The sequence below is a fragment of the Lichenostomus cassidix genome, chromosome 17 (genome assembly GCF_008360975.1).
Source record: "Lichenostomus cassidix isolate B80296 chromosome 17, HeHo_3.0, whole genome shotgun sequence".
NCBI classification, from domain to species: Eukaryota; Metazoa; Chordata; class Aves; order Passeriformes; family Meliphagidae; genus Lichenostomus; species Lichenostomus cassidix.
The window spans coordinates 7744874-7762832 of NC_139497.1; the positions used below are offsets into that span (position 1 = coordinate 7744874).

The window sequence follows — 17959 nt, forward strand, 5'->3', positions numbered from 1 at the left end:
ATTCTACATTAAAAGCTATGGTATCAGATATTCCACTAGAAAGGTTTTTCAATTATTGACTACTCTCAAGGCTAAAACACTGCTAAAATACTCTGTTCTAAAGTTGCTTAGTCTCCATCTGCATCCACTGGATTTACTCATATCCTCTATTATTCATTTCCAACCTCCAATTATCAGTTTAACATCCCCCAAAATTATATTTAAAGATCATAGTGATCAAGTCACCTCCTAATCTTCTTGAGTCCAGCACTTAAAGACTTGTTACAAATCATATAATTATTGTCACCACCAATTGTTTTCCCTGTAAATCCTCTTCCATACAACATCCTCCTTTAAACTGCAGGCACCAGAATGGGACAAGGTGCTTTGGCAGCAGCTGTTCCAGTGTCATTACAGGGGTAACACAACCTCCTCAGTCCTGCTCAATATCTCCTTGTTTACCCAGCCAACGATGACTCCAACCCTTTGGCCACAGCCTCACATTGGCAGCTCACATTTACATGCTTTATCTATTCCAACAAGCAGTTGCTGCTCCACATTCAGCTTCCAGGTGAAAGATCCTTCCCCCCATCCATCCTTTGTGTGTGACCTGCCGCCCCTCTCTCTATGTGAATGACTTCACATTTGGCTTTACCCTAATGCATAGTTTGCATGTTCTCAGCTTTTGAAAACACCCAACTGAGAGTCCTGTTTTGGTCATTGTTTACCACTCCCTGCACTCTGCAACATCTGCAAATTTTATCAGCAGTGATTTTGTTTTCTTGCAGGTTGTTGACAGAAAATATTAACTAGTAAAGGACCGAGATTGCATTGTGCTGAATAGGAGGGAATGTGGCCAGAGTCACACTGTTCAGGCAAAGGCTCTGTTTTTCAGTGGGGGAAAATAAATACCTGTGATACTCATGAATACGAGCTTACACAAGTCAAGAGAAAAAAGATGGGACAAATAGATAAGTAGGAGATTGGCAAGATGTCTTTGTGTCTCTTTGGCATTCCACAACCTCAGCCTTCCCTTTACAGCAGCACAGGAACCCAGCACGACCCTGGCCAACAGGGCTCCTTGGCTGAACATCCCAACTTGGTGCAATAGAGTGGCATTTGCTTCATTCAGGAAGTGCTGCACTAATGACATTTCCTCATCCTTACAAACAGCCTCTCTCTGCAGGCTGCCGAGAGCCATCATCCCACCTTTGGAGACGGAAAGGACAGAGCTGAAGGCACCTTACAGCAATTGCAGAGCAGCAACTAAAACCTCAAAGCAACCTGTGCACTTCCACTCTGCCACAGAAGCAGCAGCTGGAATTAGCAGGAGAGGGAGTCTGCTTCTCTCACACAGGAGTTGCATCACTGCTGAAACAAACACCCTTTCTTTCTCCCCAAGCATCTAATTTATCGCTGAAGGAAATCTCTGTTCTCTTTCCGAAAGCACCAGCCAAAAAGAAACCTCTACCCTCTGCAACAGCCTCTGTTTTCTCCTCTGCCAACTGGTCTCTGTCTCTCCTTTCATTACAGAACATCTTGTTGCAATGCCCTTCTAGAATAATGTTCACACAAACCCCTGTGCCTGCTCCAGCTTGTCCTGTCACCAGTGTGTGACAAGTGTCAGAGAAAGCCATAAAAGCCAGGCTGTTGGCTCGACAGGGCAAAGGACACCATGTGTTGAACACATTGACAGTTCTCAATAAATAACAGCTCTGCTGAACAGCTGGTTGGACTGCTTGGGTTTGGAAAAATGTTGGCCACGTTGCCTACTTACGTGCATCCTCCTCGGTGATGCACAGAAGATCCTGCGCATGGGGAGCGGAAATACATCACTTCCAGAAGAGACCAAAGAAGAATAAAAAAAGAAAGTGTCTGAACGCAAGTTAAAATCTTGACTCAAGGTTTGTGGCCAATTTTGGACATGCAGAAGTGCAGTAAAGCATTGGTTTGTTGATATAGGTGCAAAAGATGTTCCTCCTGAGGGCGGGGAGAGATGGGCGGTGGTAGGAAGAACTGTCCTAAGCTCATTTCCTTCTTCCCTCTCCCTCATGGAATACATAATTCCCACTTCATCCAGTCTGAGCCCTCTTAAGTCTCAGAGCACAGAAACTGTTCATGGAACAGTCTGGCCTTTACAGTATGAGGCAAAACACGAGGTTTTGGCAAAAAAGGCTTTTGCTTCTCTGCCTCTGCCATCAGTGTTTGAAGCTCAGAGAAGAGTTTGGACCAACATTCAGCCTCCTCCTGCTGCAAGGTCTCTTCCTCCAGGAGTGCAAGTTCTCCCAGCCCACCTTTGCTGCCAAATCCCAACCCTGCAGAAACCCCTGGAGAAAAAACACAGCCCCCTTGCTGTCTCATTTTGCCTCTGTGAGATGCAGCTGCTGCTGCTTCCCTCCCTGGCCTGCTCCACAGAGCCTGCAGGTGTTTGCACATGGCCACTTCCCAGTAAACTGGTGGTATGCCGATGTTTAAAACAAAATAAAATAAACCCCCAGTGCTACAGCATCCACTTGAAGACCACTGCTGTTTGAGAAGTGCCTCTGCTGAGACACAGAATGTAAACAGTGTGTTTGATTAAACCATCTCTAGCGAGAGGACTGCGGGGAATTCCAGCCTTTCCCAGCAGAAGATCCTCTGCTCTTCGTTAATTCAGGACTCCTCAAAGGGTAAGAATGAATTGCTGGACTTTCCTGCTAGGACAAATTATTGATAGCTACCCTGAAATTCTCAGAGGAAGCTCACCAGTATAAAGCAGGTCCATTTCCACCACCACTCCACCCTGCTCCTTTATTTAATTTGCTCACAGGCAAAGGGATTGTGCAACAGCTGATAAACTCTGTCCATGCTGCAATACAAAATGCTCATTTCTGATTGTCTTCCCCCCACTGGGATGGGAGGTGGAGAGACCACACTGGAATAGCCTTACAGATAAGACCTGACAGAAGATATTTGTTCAGTAAGAGAAGCTGCTCTTTCAACAAAATGCAATAGTAGATAAGACTATTTTAAACCATCCCAATTTAAGGTATGGAGATTCTGCCAGCACTGGAGACCTTTTGTGGCACACTTCTAAAATTTCAAGGCTCTTAGAACTAAAAGTGGGACCACAACTTCCACATCTTTTATGTCTGTAAAAGCTCCCTTAGCCCAAATTTCCAGAAACACTCCTTATGGAAGAAAGAGAGCCTGGAATAGTGACATGAGCACAGCATTGACACCACACCTCTGCCCAAGTGAGGAATCCCAGCCCTCATCAGGCTGCCTCCCTTACTCTCAGAGCTTTCCTTCATCTGATGATTTTCCTGTGCATTTTGAGTGGCCAGAAAGACTTATTAGAGGATCCAGCTGTCCCCTGCAAGGAAACAAACACCTAATTCACTCACCTTGCATCTGAGACCAAGGCGCTGTGCTAAAGGCACAACCCAGGAGCAGCCACAAGAAAATGGACTATTTATTTGGTTGCCACTGTGCTGTGAGAGGTTTGTGGGATCTCTGGAGCAAGTCAAAAACATTCTGTGTTTTCCAGCTGCTTTGTGGTGACCACAGTCCCGTGTTACCCACTCCCCTGGGTCCTGCTCACTCCTACCTCCTTGAGGGGTGGTTCTGTGAGAACGATGTGCAAGACCAGACGTATCATCAGCCCTGTGCTCGGACTATAGTGGACAATTATCCTTTGGGCTATTTTAGTCCTTTTACAGCCTTTGCGCAACTCAAGAGCAACAGTTTTGCCAGGAGCCAAAATCTAGATTTTGATGTTAAAAAAATGACAACAGCAACAACAACAACAAAACAGGCAAAATCAGTGGATTTACCAAGAAGAAATTCTACAGGGTCACTGAAGCCAACCTCCCTGCTCGGGGTTCCCAAATACCATCCACGCCGATTTCAAAGCAAACTGAGACCGCAATTTTTCCCCTCCTCTTTTATATTTTCCACAATGATGGGAAAAGATGAGGAAGACACAGAGTTAGACAGACAGGCAAACATCTCATCAAAGAAACTCCTACAAGCAGATGCAGAGTAGGAAACATCCAGCAACCCTGCTGGCTCCATCTCGAAGCCCAGGCCTGGGTGCGTGGTTGATTTTCATTAACTAACTTTTCTTCCCGTGAACTTCCTCTGAGGGTGTTTGTTTATAAACAGAGGAGGGAATATTATTGCTGGAGATGGGACAGTACAGGCGGGGGTGAAGGAGTTGAGGCCACAAGCCTGGAGAGCAGAGTTCAGGAGTGTTTGTTGCCGGAAACACAAAGGGCTCACTGTAACACTGCTGCATGGCCCAATTCCACAGCCTGCAGGGATTACGATATAGGTATATGCAGAAAACACTTCAAAAAGCAAAAAACAACCCCACATTGTACAAATGTTTCCCACTGCATCACCATAACCATTACACACCCAAATAAAACCACCGGCGGCGGTGACGGTGGTTGGAGGTTGTTCTCCACAACATCCCTTCACGGCTTGATCACTTTCCCCATTGCATGCCCTCTGCCTCTGCCCCAAACTCTACACGTTCACAGGGCTGGAGCAGCCTCCCCCCTGCCATTTCCTCTCCAAAGGAGTTACTCTAGGTTTACATTGGTGTGTTCAACAGCAGAATCTGGCTTGTATTGCTCGCCCTTCCCTCTGCCAAGTATGTTTCAAAACCGTGTGTGTAATGCATTTAGTTAACATTTGCTTTTTCTCCCAGTACTCCTTTTCTCCCTGAACATCTCCATTCACAAGCTACAGCGCAGGAGGCTTCCAATTCTTGTCTAGTTTACGCTGAAAATAATTCTCATTAAATTATCACTGGTGAAAGGTGCTGTTTTGGCCTCCGAGAGGCTGCTCTGTTTATCCACAAGACAGATGACATGTAAGACAGTAGTAATGCAAGCTCCAGATTTCAACTTTAGCACCTCAGACTTTACAAGCACAGATGCTGCTGAATTCAGAATGAACTCCTGTGGATTGTAGGATGTACAGGCTCCCTGGTGATGCTCCTGACAGAAACACTGGTTGTTTAGCCAGGAGGGTGTGCACTGGGTGGTGATCCTTCCCCAAAACCCTCTGGGGCTCCTTCTGCAACCTCTCACCTGGTCTGGATTTAACTGTGGGGTAAATGAGCTGCTTTTGTCCTTAATTTCACAACCTGAGATATCCAGAGACAGATTTTCAGCATTTCCTAGGAATACAAGCAGTTAAAACTTCCATGTTTTACAAGCTGTTTCAGCAAGCCAATACAATAATCAATGTGCACACGTGTAGAAAATATGAAAGTATTCCAATTTAAATAGGAGTACTCAGAACCAAGGGGCTTTGCTGGTATTTGCTTTTCTCTCACACTGTGGGCTGCATTACACTGTGAGAAATACAATAATTCATGTGGATTCAACCATCATCAGTGTGTCTGGTTCAGAGATACGAATTCCAGAGCTCATGCCACAAATGCCAAGTGCCTTCTTCCCCCAGCCCCTGTGGTGTCACCAGCAGCATGTCACCTGGCAGGTGACAGCCTCCATCACCACCCCTGGCTCAGACCTGCAATTATCCACTAAAGAACCACCAACAGCTAAGGAAATATCCTACAGGAATTGGGGCATGTGGCTTCACATGGAGAACCACTTCAGCTGAGGAATAACCATCATCATCCCTAAAAAACAATAATAAAAACCAACAAAAGGCCTTCTGCTGACTTTGTCACCAACACACTGCCACACATCCAGGACAAATCAGAGCATCCCTCGGTTCCTCAGTTTCTCTGATTTTAAGGGATGTGTTCTCTCACACCCAAGACTTATCATCACCATCAGCAGGAAGTTTTGTGGCAATATCAAGACTATAAAACCGTAAACTTGCTGTAATGATAAAGGAAAATAACAGCACTAGAATACATTAGTACAGGAGAAAAAAAAACTCCATTCAAAACTAAGTAACACTGGTAACAGCAAAGGCCTTTCCTTTCCATTTCTTTCCCTGTCTTAAATAAAACAAACAAAATAATGGTGATAAAATCTGTTTCCTCAATCCAATGGATGATCTTTGTGAATCTGCTTCCAACACTAACAGCAGAGAACAGACAAGGAAGAAAAGGAAGGAGGAAAAGGAGCCTGCAGCTGATGCTCGGTGTCGGGAACAGGGCTGCTCTTCTCCCAGTTCCATGACGACAGAAGACTCCTGGGAATCAGATGAGGGAGGGGAAGATGGGTCAGAGGAGAGAAATCCATATGGGAAAGTGATTTAAAGCAAACAGAGAGAGACAATAAATTAGATAAGGAAAAGGAGGAAAAACACGACAGAGGGGAGGAAGGAGAAGAGATAAAAAAGCCCTAAATATCACCCAAAAGGAAGAATGGAGAGCCCACCAGGCCCCAGGAGGTGCCCAGCAGAGAACAGAGTGGTTTGTTTCTCAAACACAGCGATTCTTTTGCTTTCATGAGCTGGTATCATATCTCTCAGCTGCTGCTTCACCAGGCCAATTCCAGATGCTTCTCAGTTTCACTTCCCCCCTCGCTCCCCTCTCTCTCACTCCTTGTTTGTGCCCGGCGAGGATGGATATTAAACAGAACAATATCAATAATTCCCGGAAAACAGGCAAGCCCAGGAGCCTGGCTGAGCACACAAACACAGCGCCTGCTTACCCTCTGTTCCCACAGCGCTTCCAACACCAGCTGGCTGGAGCCACCAACCTGTGGCCACCCTGGAGGGGACATCACCCTCCCTCCTTCCCTCCCTCCCGCGGCAAAGGCGACGCGAGAGGAGCAGGAAAGCAGCAACACCGCGGAGCAGGAAGGAGGGAAAGCAGGGGAATCGAGGACAGCGGGTAGCAGGGGAAGAAATGAGGCTGTGATGGTGATAAGAGAGGGTGGAGGGATTGGACAGGGAAGTTGGACACTTACATCACCCTGCAGAGCAGAGAGTGGGTTAGGAATTAGGCGGAATTTTAACGGGAAAAAATACAGAGAAAAATAGGGGAGGAATAAAAGAGGAAGGTTGAAAGAGTCAGAGGTAAATTTGAGATTTGGAGGATAGCAGAACCAAATAAACATATCCCCTTCCCAATTCTTCTGATGTTAGAGCTTCACAGCTTTTCTTCTCTTGTATCCAAAGCAAAAAAGGTCGGCAAAATAAAGGAAACTGAAGCAAGGACCACAGAAAGGTCCAGGCTGTAGAGGAGTGATGCAGAAAACTCCCTGTAATCAGAGCCTTTGCCAAATTCATCCAAGCTCAATGGGATTTTTCATTATCTTGACCAGGTTTGGGATCAAATCCATTTTCCTGCATAACCACAATCCAGCCCCAATCTCACCAAGAGACAATTGACCTGTATTTATATTTGTTCACTTTTAACTATGACACACAATTTACCCTCACTTGGCACTGCCAAACTTGTGGATGCTCAACAGTCCTCAAATCGTTCTGATCACTGTCAACAAGGAGAGCAGAAAGGAAAATTCTCTGATAAGATATTCCCACCTGTTCTCTTTTTAACTCTCCTTTTTGAGTTCTGCTCTGCTCCTGCTCAGAGTAAGAGTACTTTAACTTCATGGATGGCTTTGGGGAGAGTAAACTTTATAATAGGCACTAACATCAAATCAAAGCAGTTTACAAGATGTGCCACTTGTGTCAGAATATGTGGGGAAATAAACAAGCTGCTCCTCCTTGATCATTGGAGTTTAAATGCTCTATTGATCTGGGAAGAAAATCAAAGGTGCTTTGGAAATGGTGTGTGTGTGTGCATGCATGCTCACAGCAGAGAAAATGAAGAGAAATGTGGAGAGACAGAGAAAATAGCACAACAATCAAGTATTCCTTCTCCACAGAAAGGTGAAATAAAGCTAGGAATCATATCCAGATGTTGGCAACCCCCAGGTAGGGAAATGGGCACAGAGCAGTTGAAGGGTGAGGTCAGGGGAAAGGTACATCTTCATCTTTAGAAGGCTCTTTTTGGGGAAAACAAGGGGAAAAAAGGACAGCACAGCAACTGTGCCCAGAATAATGCATTAAGCAAATGCCCAGAACCCAGGAAATAGAAGAGCCCAATATGTTCTGCATATATTAAATAGGAAGATTAATATGTACTGACCATGTAAACAGTACTAGATGAAAAATTTGGTAATATCAAGAGAGGAGGGTAAATGAAGAAAAAGATTATATTAGACTTGCTGATACACTTGAGAGAAAAAAACATAGAGGGTTGTGATCAAACAAGTCTTTCCTGATGCATTTTCTGAATAATCTGGAATATAAGATGTGGAGAAGCAAAAACACAATCAAGTGAAGGCGTTCATTCCTGCTACAACGGGAACTGCCACACAGGCTAAGACCAGAGAAGGGTGGGAAATGTTTGATAAAATATTTTTCTCAGGAAAAGGGGAAATTAATCAAAACAGACTATCTGTGGGAAAGGATCAGTTTTGGCAAATAGTCCAACTTAAAATTTCAATAGAAGTTTCATAACTGTCAAAACACCTGATTCATTTTAACTCTCTGAAAATAAGAAAGCTGATACCTTTTACCAGCCAATGTTTTTCTTTCTCATACTTAACAGTTTTCTAAACCAATGTTTTGGATTTTAGGTACTTAAGATGTTGTCGATCCGTCCTTCTCTTTTCCTGTCTTACATTAAAGTGGTGACTCTCAGTCTTAGCTAAAGAGCTTTGGTTTATAGTAGAGCACTGGGAAATTTTCTGTGGCCTGTGCTATATCAGAACCTACAAAGTGGATTTTCTGTGAATGTTTGGACTAATTATCTGCTGTTATATCCCTGACACTGCAGGGGACTGAATTTGGCAACCCAGGTGGTCCCTTCTCTGCTTCTGCTCCTATAATTTCTATCGGAGAAAAGAAAAGAGGAGCTGAAAAAGCAACAGATAAAATTAGAAACAAAACTATTCTATGGGAGCATTTCAGCTGACCCCAGTCATGGAAGGGTTTATTTTTGTTTTTTCAATATGTCTTTTTGAAAAAAGCCACTATACTTTGGCTCTTTTTTTTTTCCTGGTTCAGGCCAGCATGAAAACCCAGGGTGAAAGCAGTCAGCTAATCCTGTATCCTTGAGAGCACCTAAACCCTGTTGGTCATGTAATGCTTTTCATAGAACGGTTTGGGTTGGAAAGAACCTTGAAAAGTCATCCCATCCCACCCCTGCCATGGCAAGGACACCTTCCACTATCCCAGGTTGCTCCAAGCCCTGTCCAACCTGGCCTTGGACAGTGCCAGGGATCCAGGGGCAGCCACAGCTTCTCTGGGCACCCTGTGCCAGGGCCTCCCCACCCTCACAGGGAACAATTCCTGCCCAATATCCAATCTAAGCCTGCTGTCTGTCCGTTTCAAGCCATTCCCTCTTGTCCTGGCACTCCAGGACTTCTTCAAAAGTCTCTCTCCATGTTTCCTGCAGCTCCTTCAGGCCCTGCAAGGCCACAATTCAGTCACCCCAAAGCTTCTCCTCTCCAGGCTGAACAATCCCAGCTCTCCCAGCCTTTCCTCCCAGCAGAGCTGCTCCATCCTCTGCTCATCCTGGAGCTCCTCTGGACTCTCTCCAGCAGCTCCAGCTCCTTGCTGTGCTGTTCCCCAGGGCTGGGGCAGCTCTGCAGGTCTCTGGGGTCTCACCTGAGGGGGCAGAGGGGCAGAATCCCCCCTGCCCTGCTGCCCAGGCTGGGGCTCCTGACCCACCCCAGGACACAACTGGCTTTCTGGGCTGCCAGGGCACAAAACACTTTTGTGCTGAAGGTGCTCATGGGGGCATTGTGGCTTCACCTCTCTCATGACAGACCTGTGTCCTGGCAGAGCCAGACCCACAGTCCAAAGAAGTAATTTCTCCACCAAAAGTCCCTGTTTGCCCCCAGCTGGCTGCCTGTGAGCAGGGTAAGCCCCCAGTGAGCAGGGAGGTTCCTGCTGCAGGTGGATCTTTGCTTGCCCAGCCAAGGATCTCTCCCATCCTTGGAAAAGGTGAGAAGGCTCAAAGCTCATGGAGCTGCCCCAGCAAACACCTCAGCTCAGGTCAGCTCTGAAAGCAGAGACCTGTCCTGTTCTGCCCTGGAAAGTGGCACCTAGCTGTGTGGAGGGTCTGGGTTAAGGTCCCCAGGGAGCCAGGAGCAGTGAGACCCTCTGGAATTTGGGATTTCAGCTCATCCCTCACCACACTGGGATGGGGCTGGGGCTGACAGGGATACCTCTGCTTGGTGCAGCCACAACCTCGAGACCCTTTGGCGACCTACAACCATGTGGGGTGGCAGTGGGGACCTGGAGAGCAGCTTCAAGCTGACCCCAGGATGCTGCAAGCCCCACCCAGGGCTGCCTTTGGCGATGGCTTTGCGTGCGAAGGCTCTCCAAGGGCTTCCCCTCGCCCTCAGCACCGAGCCTGCCCTTCCCAGCTCTGCTCTGCGCTCCTCCAGACATCTCCACCAGTCCCTGAGGACAGCCCTGCTCCTGCTCTCGCTCCAAACACCATCCTCTCCGCTTGCTTTCTGCCTCACGTGAGTTTTCCTGACTGAAGCAGGCTGGCTCGAAATAAATCAGGCTGAAATGAAGCTTGGAGAGGCAAACTCAGCCTGGGACACAACTCCGTGCCTACAGGAGACAGCTGTACATCATTTAGGAGCCTAAATTTGCCATCCTTCACACACAGAGTCAAATTTCCCTCACTGTTTTGTTACCATTTCATTAATTAGAGCAGCCTACATGTGAGTGCTTTAAGGTGAATAAAAAAAAATCAGCTTTCTTCTAACTGTGCTGTTCCAGCTCTAGAGTGTAGCTGGTCAAAAGAATGAGACCAGATTAAATTGGAAATGTTATGGAAAGAAAAGTCAGCTTCTGATTCTTGTCCCAGCTTCCACAGGCTGAAGGAAATGTGCTGTTCAAATGCAAATATTTAGTAAATGACAAGCTGTGAGGTATTATTTTCAGTGACCTATGAGTCAAGCCCTATCCAGGTCCATAGTCATGAAGTGGATAATCATTTGAACCCATCCACAGGGAAACCAAACCCAGAGCTTCCCCCACCTTTCAGCAATGGTGTTTTAGAGACTTATCACCTTGAAGGAACATCTGTGCAGGTGTTCCAGCTCCTGTCACCTCACTCTGCCCATCTGGGCCAGTGCCAGCACTAATTAAACAACAGAACTACGAGTTTTATATTTGACTTGCTCCTTCACTGTAGTGCTTCGTTACAGAGCACAACTAGAAAATTCATACAGTTAAAAGGCAACAGGCTGTTGAAGATGAGAAAATGCCACGTTATCTACCTGCCTGTTGTTTTAATGCCAGTGAAACTCAGAGTAAACTCTCTATTGACAACATCCTCAAGTTCCCAGCACACCCAGCACGAGGATCAGCTCTGGAGACAGAACCCAGCTCACCAGTTCTACCTGAAGTGTATTAAACCTCCAAAACTTCAGAATGAAACTAAAATAACTCCCCAAAGCAAACATATTTTTTAACCCTATGGAGGACCCAGATCTATGCAGTGTCAATTACATCTCTTCATAGTTACCTAATTATTGGACTGACACAGGTGTTTCTCAGTCTCTTACATGCAAAAGCTGTGGCTTTAAGTGAGCTCCACCGTGCTGATTTTGGCTTTTCCCTCCCTTTGGATTCTGCTGCAGTTTTATGTTCATCAAGGACTGAAGTTGGGAAAACATAGGCACTCCCTTACATATGAAGCTTTATTAAGTTGGGATCATGCTCCCTGTTGGCAGGCTGAGGAATAGAGAGACAGAGGAGAATGAAACCAAGAAGTGAAAAAAAGAAAAAAAGAAAACAAACAAACCAAAACACAAATAACTTTCACTCTTCAGAGCAGGCACGCCTTCTTACTCCGATCATTCATCCCACTCCTCTCAGCTCCCAGCCAGCAAAGAGTCAACATCTCACTCCTGTGAAAACATGAGCCACCCCATCCACCAGAAAACACCCCGAGAGGGACTCGGGAGGATCCTATTTCTCAGGATGGGGTTGCGTTTTCACAGTGGCACCGAAACATCTTTGATTACACCAGCAGCAAGGTCAGCAGCGCTTTGAAGCCCCTTTTTCCTCGCGGTGTGTGTGCATTACCTAAGGGAGCACAGCCCCACCTTAACTCTTTCCTGCACCAGCATCCTCAGGCTCCCCAGGCAGGGGGAAAGTGCCCGGAGCCTCCTGATTGATTCCATGTGCACATGTGTGTGTTTACAGGAGGGATGTGCCGAGCTGCGGGCTAGGTGTGCACATCCGAGCGGGGTTTGTCTGACAACTCTGCGGCCCGGGGAGAGAAGGATGGAGGGAAGGATGGATGGAGGGATGGAGGATAAGTGCGCAGGACCCGGGAGCCGCTCCGGGAGCCGCTCCGAGCAGCGCAGCCCGGCCCCGACAGGGCTCCTGAGCTTTTGCGTAACGCAGATCAACGGGTCAGACTTCCAGTTTCCCAACAGCTTTCCCTCTGACAAATGCCAGAGCAGATAGCAGCGGAGTCAAGCAGGGCGGCAATAACGTCGCTGCCAAGCAGCGTGAAAATTGGCAGAGCCTGGCACCAGGGCTGCCTCTCATCAGAGACAGGGCATGGCCCGGCACAATGACGAACCCACTTAACAGCGCTGTAAAATTAGCCATTTATGAAAACAAATTGAATACTGCAGCAGAGGGTGACGTAAGGAGAGTTGGCTCCAGACAGAAACTCCTGTAGCCTGGATTAGCAGAAGAACTCCGTTATGTCAGGGCTCAGGCGCAGAAGCTGATAACAACTTGGGTCCTACACGAGATTTTTAACAGACACAACAGGTTTCCCCTGTAGGCACACATGGGGCTCCTCCTGCACCGCTTGCTGTGATTTCTTACATGCCAGCAGGGAGGGGTGGGAGGGGAGCAGTCAAGAGGGGCAGAAAGTGGATGAAGACACGAGAGCAACTCTGAAAAAGAGGTGTATTCCAGTCAATCCCGCCCTTTCCCTCAGATCTGTACAACCACACAGCTTCCCACTTTACAACTGGGACAAAAGTTGGGGAGAAACTCACTTCTGGCACTGCCAGCAAATGTGCCCCAGACCCTTCCCCCCCAAACACCCAGATGGGCTCTCGATTTCAGTGGGGTCCTACAGATGCAAATTCAACAGCAGAGCTGAGCTCCTCAGTCTGTCACATCCCAAAACAGTGAAAATGTGAAAGCCAAGAGTTTTGGCAGCCAGAACCCTTGATTTCCTCATTGAGGGAAGCGTAATCTCTCCCTAAGCTTGCTGCAGGTCTGGGAGGCTGTGGTGTGCAGAGGATACTCCAAGTGAGTTCCTCTTGGACCTCTTCCAGGTGTTTACACACAGAGCCAAACCTGGCTCCTCTTCAAGAGTGCGTGTGAGGGGGGCAGGGGGAGCTTAAAAATAAAATAAAAATCACAAAGTCCTCCCGAGCTGAGCTGAAGCTCTCCGGTGCAAAACTGGGGCATTTCTCTTCATTTTTCACAGTGGAATGTTATTTCCATGCATAAAATGGGTCAAGTGTTTTATACAGGCAACAACCCAACCTCCCCCATCCAATTAAAGTATTTTACTACAAATGATCTTTGTGTGTGTTTGTCTAGGTTCCCTGTTGTGAGAATTAGAGACACTTGCACCAAAGACAGCCACGGGGTCCTAGGTGTTGGATTAAACACATTAAAAAACACACTGACCCTGTTTGGGTACCGACGAGATCTGTGCAAACCCAAATTCTGCCTTTCCTAACTTCAAAGGGAAGCACTTCGAGCCCTGGGGTTTAAGTTGGGATTGGGAACCAGAAGAGCAGAGTCTGAGAAAGGCAGGGGAAATAAAGCAAGGAATAATGCGGCTCACCTATGAAATCACCGCTCTAGAGGCACACGGGACCAGCCCGGCTCCTCCTGCCCACCCCGGCAGCCCCGCACCAACCGCGTCCAGCCAGCGGAGCAGCCGGGAATGGCCAAAGTTGAGGAAAAGCACGGCTGGATACATCGCAGTTTTTGTTTTCCTTAGACAAAGCAACTTTCCGGCGAGCCAGCAGCCGCGCCGGTCAGAGATGTGGCACCGGGAGGGTGGCAGGGGACAGCGAGCGGGGCTGGCGGGGCAGCCGCGCCACCGGCACAGGCAGCGCTGCCTCCTGCTAGGAAATGACTCCACTTAAAGGGAAAGGGGAAATCCTCCCTGTCTCTTTAAGGCATCCTAGGACATGGAAACTTTGTACTTTCAGGGAATCTCCTTGCCAAAAGAACTGTAAAACATGTCTTCCCCCCGCCCCCCAATACCAGTTTCTCTTTCTGACTTGTTTCCTTTTTTTTTTTTTTTTTTTAAGGGCATTTCCATTTTCTATGACTTCCTTCAGAGCAAAGATGGATGTGGCGACATTTATAAGGGTTTGTAACCCTCCGAAAAGTATCCGATTTCACGACAACTTCGCTGCACTTTATCACTAAAGCGGGGAAAGGGCGGGAGGTGGCGGGAGGGGGAGAGGGAGCGACCGCGGGGAGAGGGACCCAAATTCAGGATGGGCTCATAAAATTTAAATAAGAAAAGTGCAATACTCCTTGTTATTGTCCAGCTCAGACAGCTTAGACTGGTAGCTGCTTTGAGTACTAAATGATTTTATAGGGCTGTTTGACCTTAGAATCATTGATGTTACACTTGCCGTTTCTAAGGGGAGACAAAAATACTCCACACATCCTCTAGCTGTGCAGTGCGAGTCCCAGCCGTAGCTGAGAGTCGAGGGGTTGGGAACTTTATAAACTCATTTGATTCATTTGAGGTTTCACAATAGCCAAAAAGTTCCTTTATAGCTGTTTGGAAACCACATGCTAACACTGCATCTAGAGAGCTAACAGTGGAGTACACTAAAAAGCCAATAAAACCAAGGAAAGCGTAGGGGGACCTCAGATATGCGTTTCTTTGCAGCCACACACCAGTCACATACATTTCTCCCCATACATCCAAACAAGCCACTTTCGAACGCTCTACTTACAGTTTTCCAACCCGAAAATTAGACAAAACCCCACCGCAAAGAGCTGCCTCTCCTACCTGCGCCTCAACCCGCGCACCCAGAGAGACAGAAACCACCCCAGGGCGCTGCCGTCTCCCCTATGCAAAAGTTTACATAACTTTTCCTGCCAGCCTATACTTCCAGCCGGTGCGCAGAGCTCCGCGATCTGCCGGGCTGTGCGGCGGGGCGAAGGCGAGCCCGGCGGGGTGGCAGAAGGCGCTGCGAGCCGCGGGGCGATCCCGCGGGGCTGGGTGTGCTCAGCCCGCTCCCGGACACACGCACGCCGGCAGGGCTGCTCCGCCGGCTCCCGGAGCGGAGCGGGGATGCTGCCGCAGCCACAGGCACGGCCAGCCACCTACCTGCAATGACAGCCGGAGATCTCTGTCCTCCTTCGGCTTTCAGCCACACTTGCAAAGTGAAGGCATCTCGGGGCAGCTCAATGTCTGCCTTCAGCCGCAGCTGATCACCTTGGCCACTGAAATAGAGCGCCCTGCTCGGGGTAAGGGACTCCTCTTCGTCCTTTACCTCCCGCTGTTGCCTCCTGCGGGGGACATGCCCAGGCTCCAGCCCAGCAGTGGAGCGCCTTCCTCGGGCTAACCTGGTGGCACAGGTGCCCGGGGCAGTGTGGAGGAGCTGGCGGCTGTGCCTGGTGTCCCTTCGTGCCCTGCGGGAGCGCTCGTCCATCCCACATTCGGGTCCACTGGCTAGGGCTGTACAGAGAAGCGCAAGAGGCAGCAGCAAACTCCAGAGCTGCATTTCCAATCTTCCCCCCCCTTCTCCCCTGCAAATCCTCCCGATCTGCCAGCTTTGGGCTCCTCCTTGCCTTGACTTTCTTCTCTTGTTCACCCTTCTTGGTATTTGCTCTTTTTATAACCCTTCTCAGTTGCTTTTTCTTTTCTTTTTTTCTTTTTCTTTCTTTCTTTTTCCTGCTTATAGATTTTTTTTCTCCTTAAAACAAATAAAAATCAAATAAATCAAAACTCCTTCTTGGTTGAAATGTATTTCTCTGTTCTTCCTCCTCTGTCTTCTTCTCCTCTATTCCTCCACAGCTGGAATTCCTCTCTCTCTTCTTTTCTCTGCTGGATTTTCTTCCCTTTATTTTTTTCTTCTTAAAAAAAACACACACACACACTCACACACACACAAAACAAAACAAAAAACCAAAACAACCCCCCAGCTTTCTCCAAGACTCAGACCCACTGATTTCCCTCCCCCCAAAAGATGCTCTAATCTATTTATTTTTTTGGCCTCCTTTATAACATAAGCCACAACCCCCTCCTTCCCCCCAACCTCCCCCCTCCCTTCTTCTCCACAAAATGAAAGAAAAGAGAAAAAGCCCCTCAGAAGATGAGTAAACAAGAATATGCTAATCTACTCTAGGGTGCTCCACCTTCCCAATTGAATGATTCCCATTAAAACTGCAGGGATCATGACTAATCAATCAGCTTGAAGGAGCAGATAGCTCCAGAGGTTCAAACACTTTTGCTGTTTTCCTTTTCCGCCTTTCTTTTCCTCTCTTCCTCTTTCCCCCTATCACTTTCCCCCCCCTCTTATTTATTTTTTAAAGAAGACAATCAAGATGAATGGATCAATGTGACAAAAATCCTGCACCCCCCTTTTTGCAGTCTCCCCAGCTTTCTTTCTCAGTCCAGTCCAAAACACACATTCCTATTTTTTTTTCTTGGCAAAAGAGAAAGCTATTTCTCCTCTCAGACTCCCCGTTGCACTTTGCTGGTAAACCTTATGCTCCTCTGCAGCACATAAAGAGTCTTGAAACTTGAGTCTCAGATATTTTTTTTTTTAATTGCTTTCTTTCTTTCTCTCTTTTCCACTCTCTCTCTCTCTCTTTTTCTAATTCCTTCTTTTCCTCTTATTATTTTCTCAAAGTTATGCAATCAGCCAGGCTCCCCCTTTTGTGGTCCCCCTCAGTGCAGTTGTGTGCAGCTAATCCAAATGTTGCATCAAAGGTCCCCATCGAATCATCAGGAGCTAAAAGGAGAGAAGCTTTTTGAAGAGCATTTGCCTTCCAGAAGCTGTAGCAACAGAGTAGGATTTGGCTTTTGAGTGCTCCAAAGACTCCTGGGTTAATTTTTGGAAATAAGAATTAAAAAAAAAAAAAAATCAATGATTAATTTTATTGGTGGATTGAGTAAAAAAAAAAATCCTCTCTCAATATTGCTAATTTTTCAGCCTAAGGAATTCAGCTCCTCTGGTTTCCTTGGCTTAGTTGTAGCCACAGGTAAGCTCCTGGCTGCTTGCTGGTTTGTAGATCTCTGTTTCTGAGCTGGGACGTTTCTTTTTTTTTCCTGCTTTCTTTCTTTTTTTTTTTTTTTAATATTTTTTTTTTCACTCTTGAAAGATCTCAAAAGCTCCCCCTGATGGCAACAAAAAGGATTTTTCTAAGTCTTTAATCGGTGGAAGTGACTTGGCAGTGGCACTCACGGAGTGTCTGGGCCACTGCTCCCCTCCGAAGAAATCCAGGAAAAACAAGTTAAACCACAGCAAACTCAGTCCCAAACCCAACCACTCACGTCATCCTCTTCTTCCATCTCTAAATTGATGATTGTCATGTTGTATTTTCCTATACATTTTTAACAGGAATCACACACAGGAGTTTTCCTGACATTGGCATCTTTCTGCTCCTGCAGATTCCCCTGTTAGCACCACTTAATTCTGACAGCTAACACTTAAAACGTACATTATAATATCAGTGAAAATCAGTTTTTCCAATGAGAAAGAGTTGTTGCACACTCACAAGTCTTCTGAAAGATTCTATTTCTAAGTTTCTCACTCATTTGAACGCTCCACAACACAAAAACAGCATTTTCAGTGATGCTGGGTTTATCCACAAATTCCCACCAGAAGTCAACAAGAGCCACAGCCAAGCCCCTCTCTATTCTCCAGCCCTTCCCTCCACCACAGCTCTTCTTGCAAGACAGAAAAATACTGGCAGCATCTACAAAGTTTTTAATACCAGACCTCCAAGCCATTAAGCCTCTCAACAACCAAGAGGAAATCTTTAACTGGGAAATAAAAGGTAC

General features: G+C 47.0%; 1 protein-coding gene across 2 annotated transcripts in view; it reads right to left on the reverse strand.

Annotated features, from left to right (window-relative positions):
- Positions 1–16151, reverse strand: part of PAPPA (pappalysin 1) — a 179033-nt gene extending 162882 nt beyond the window's left edge. The window contains exon 1 of one of the 2 annotated variants that reach the window (XM_085077215.1): positions 15278–16151. In XM_085077215.1, coding sequence (XP_084933341.1) covers positions 15278–15674 — 397 coding nt within the window. In that variant the 5' untranslated portion in view covers positions 15675–16151. Of the gene's footprint in view, positions 1–14900; positions 15249–15277 lie in introns of those variants that run through there. The other variant, XM_085077217.1, reaches the window with a different exon arrangement.
- Positions 16152–17959: the final 1808 nt, after the last annotated feature.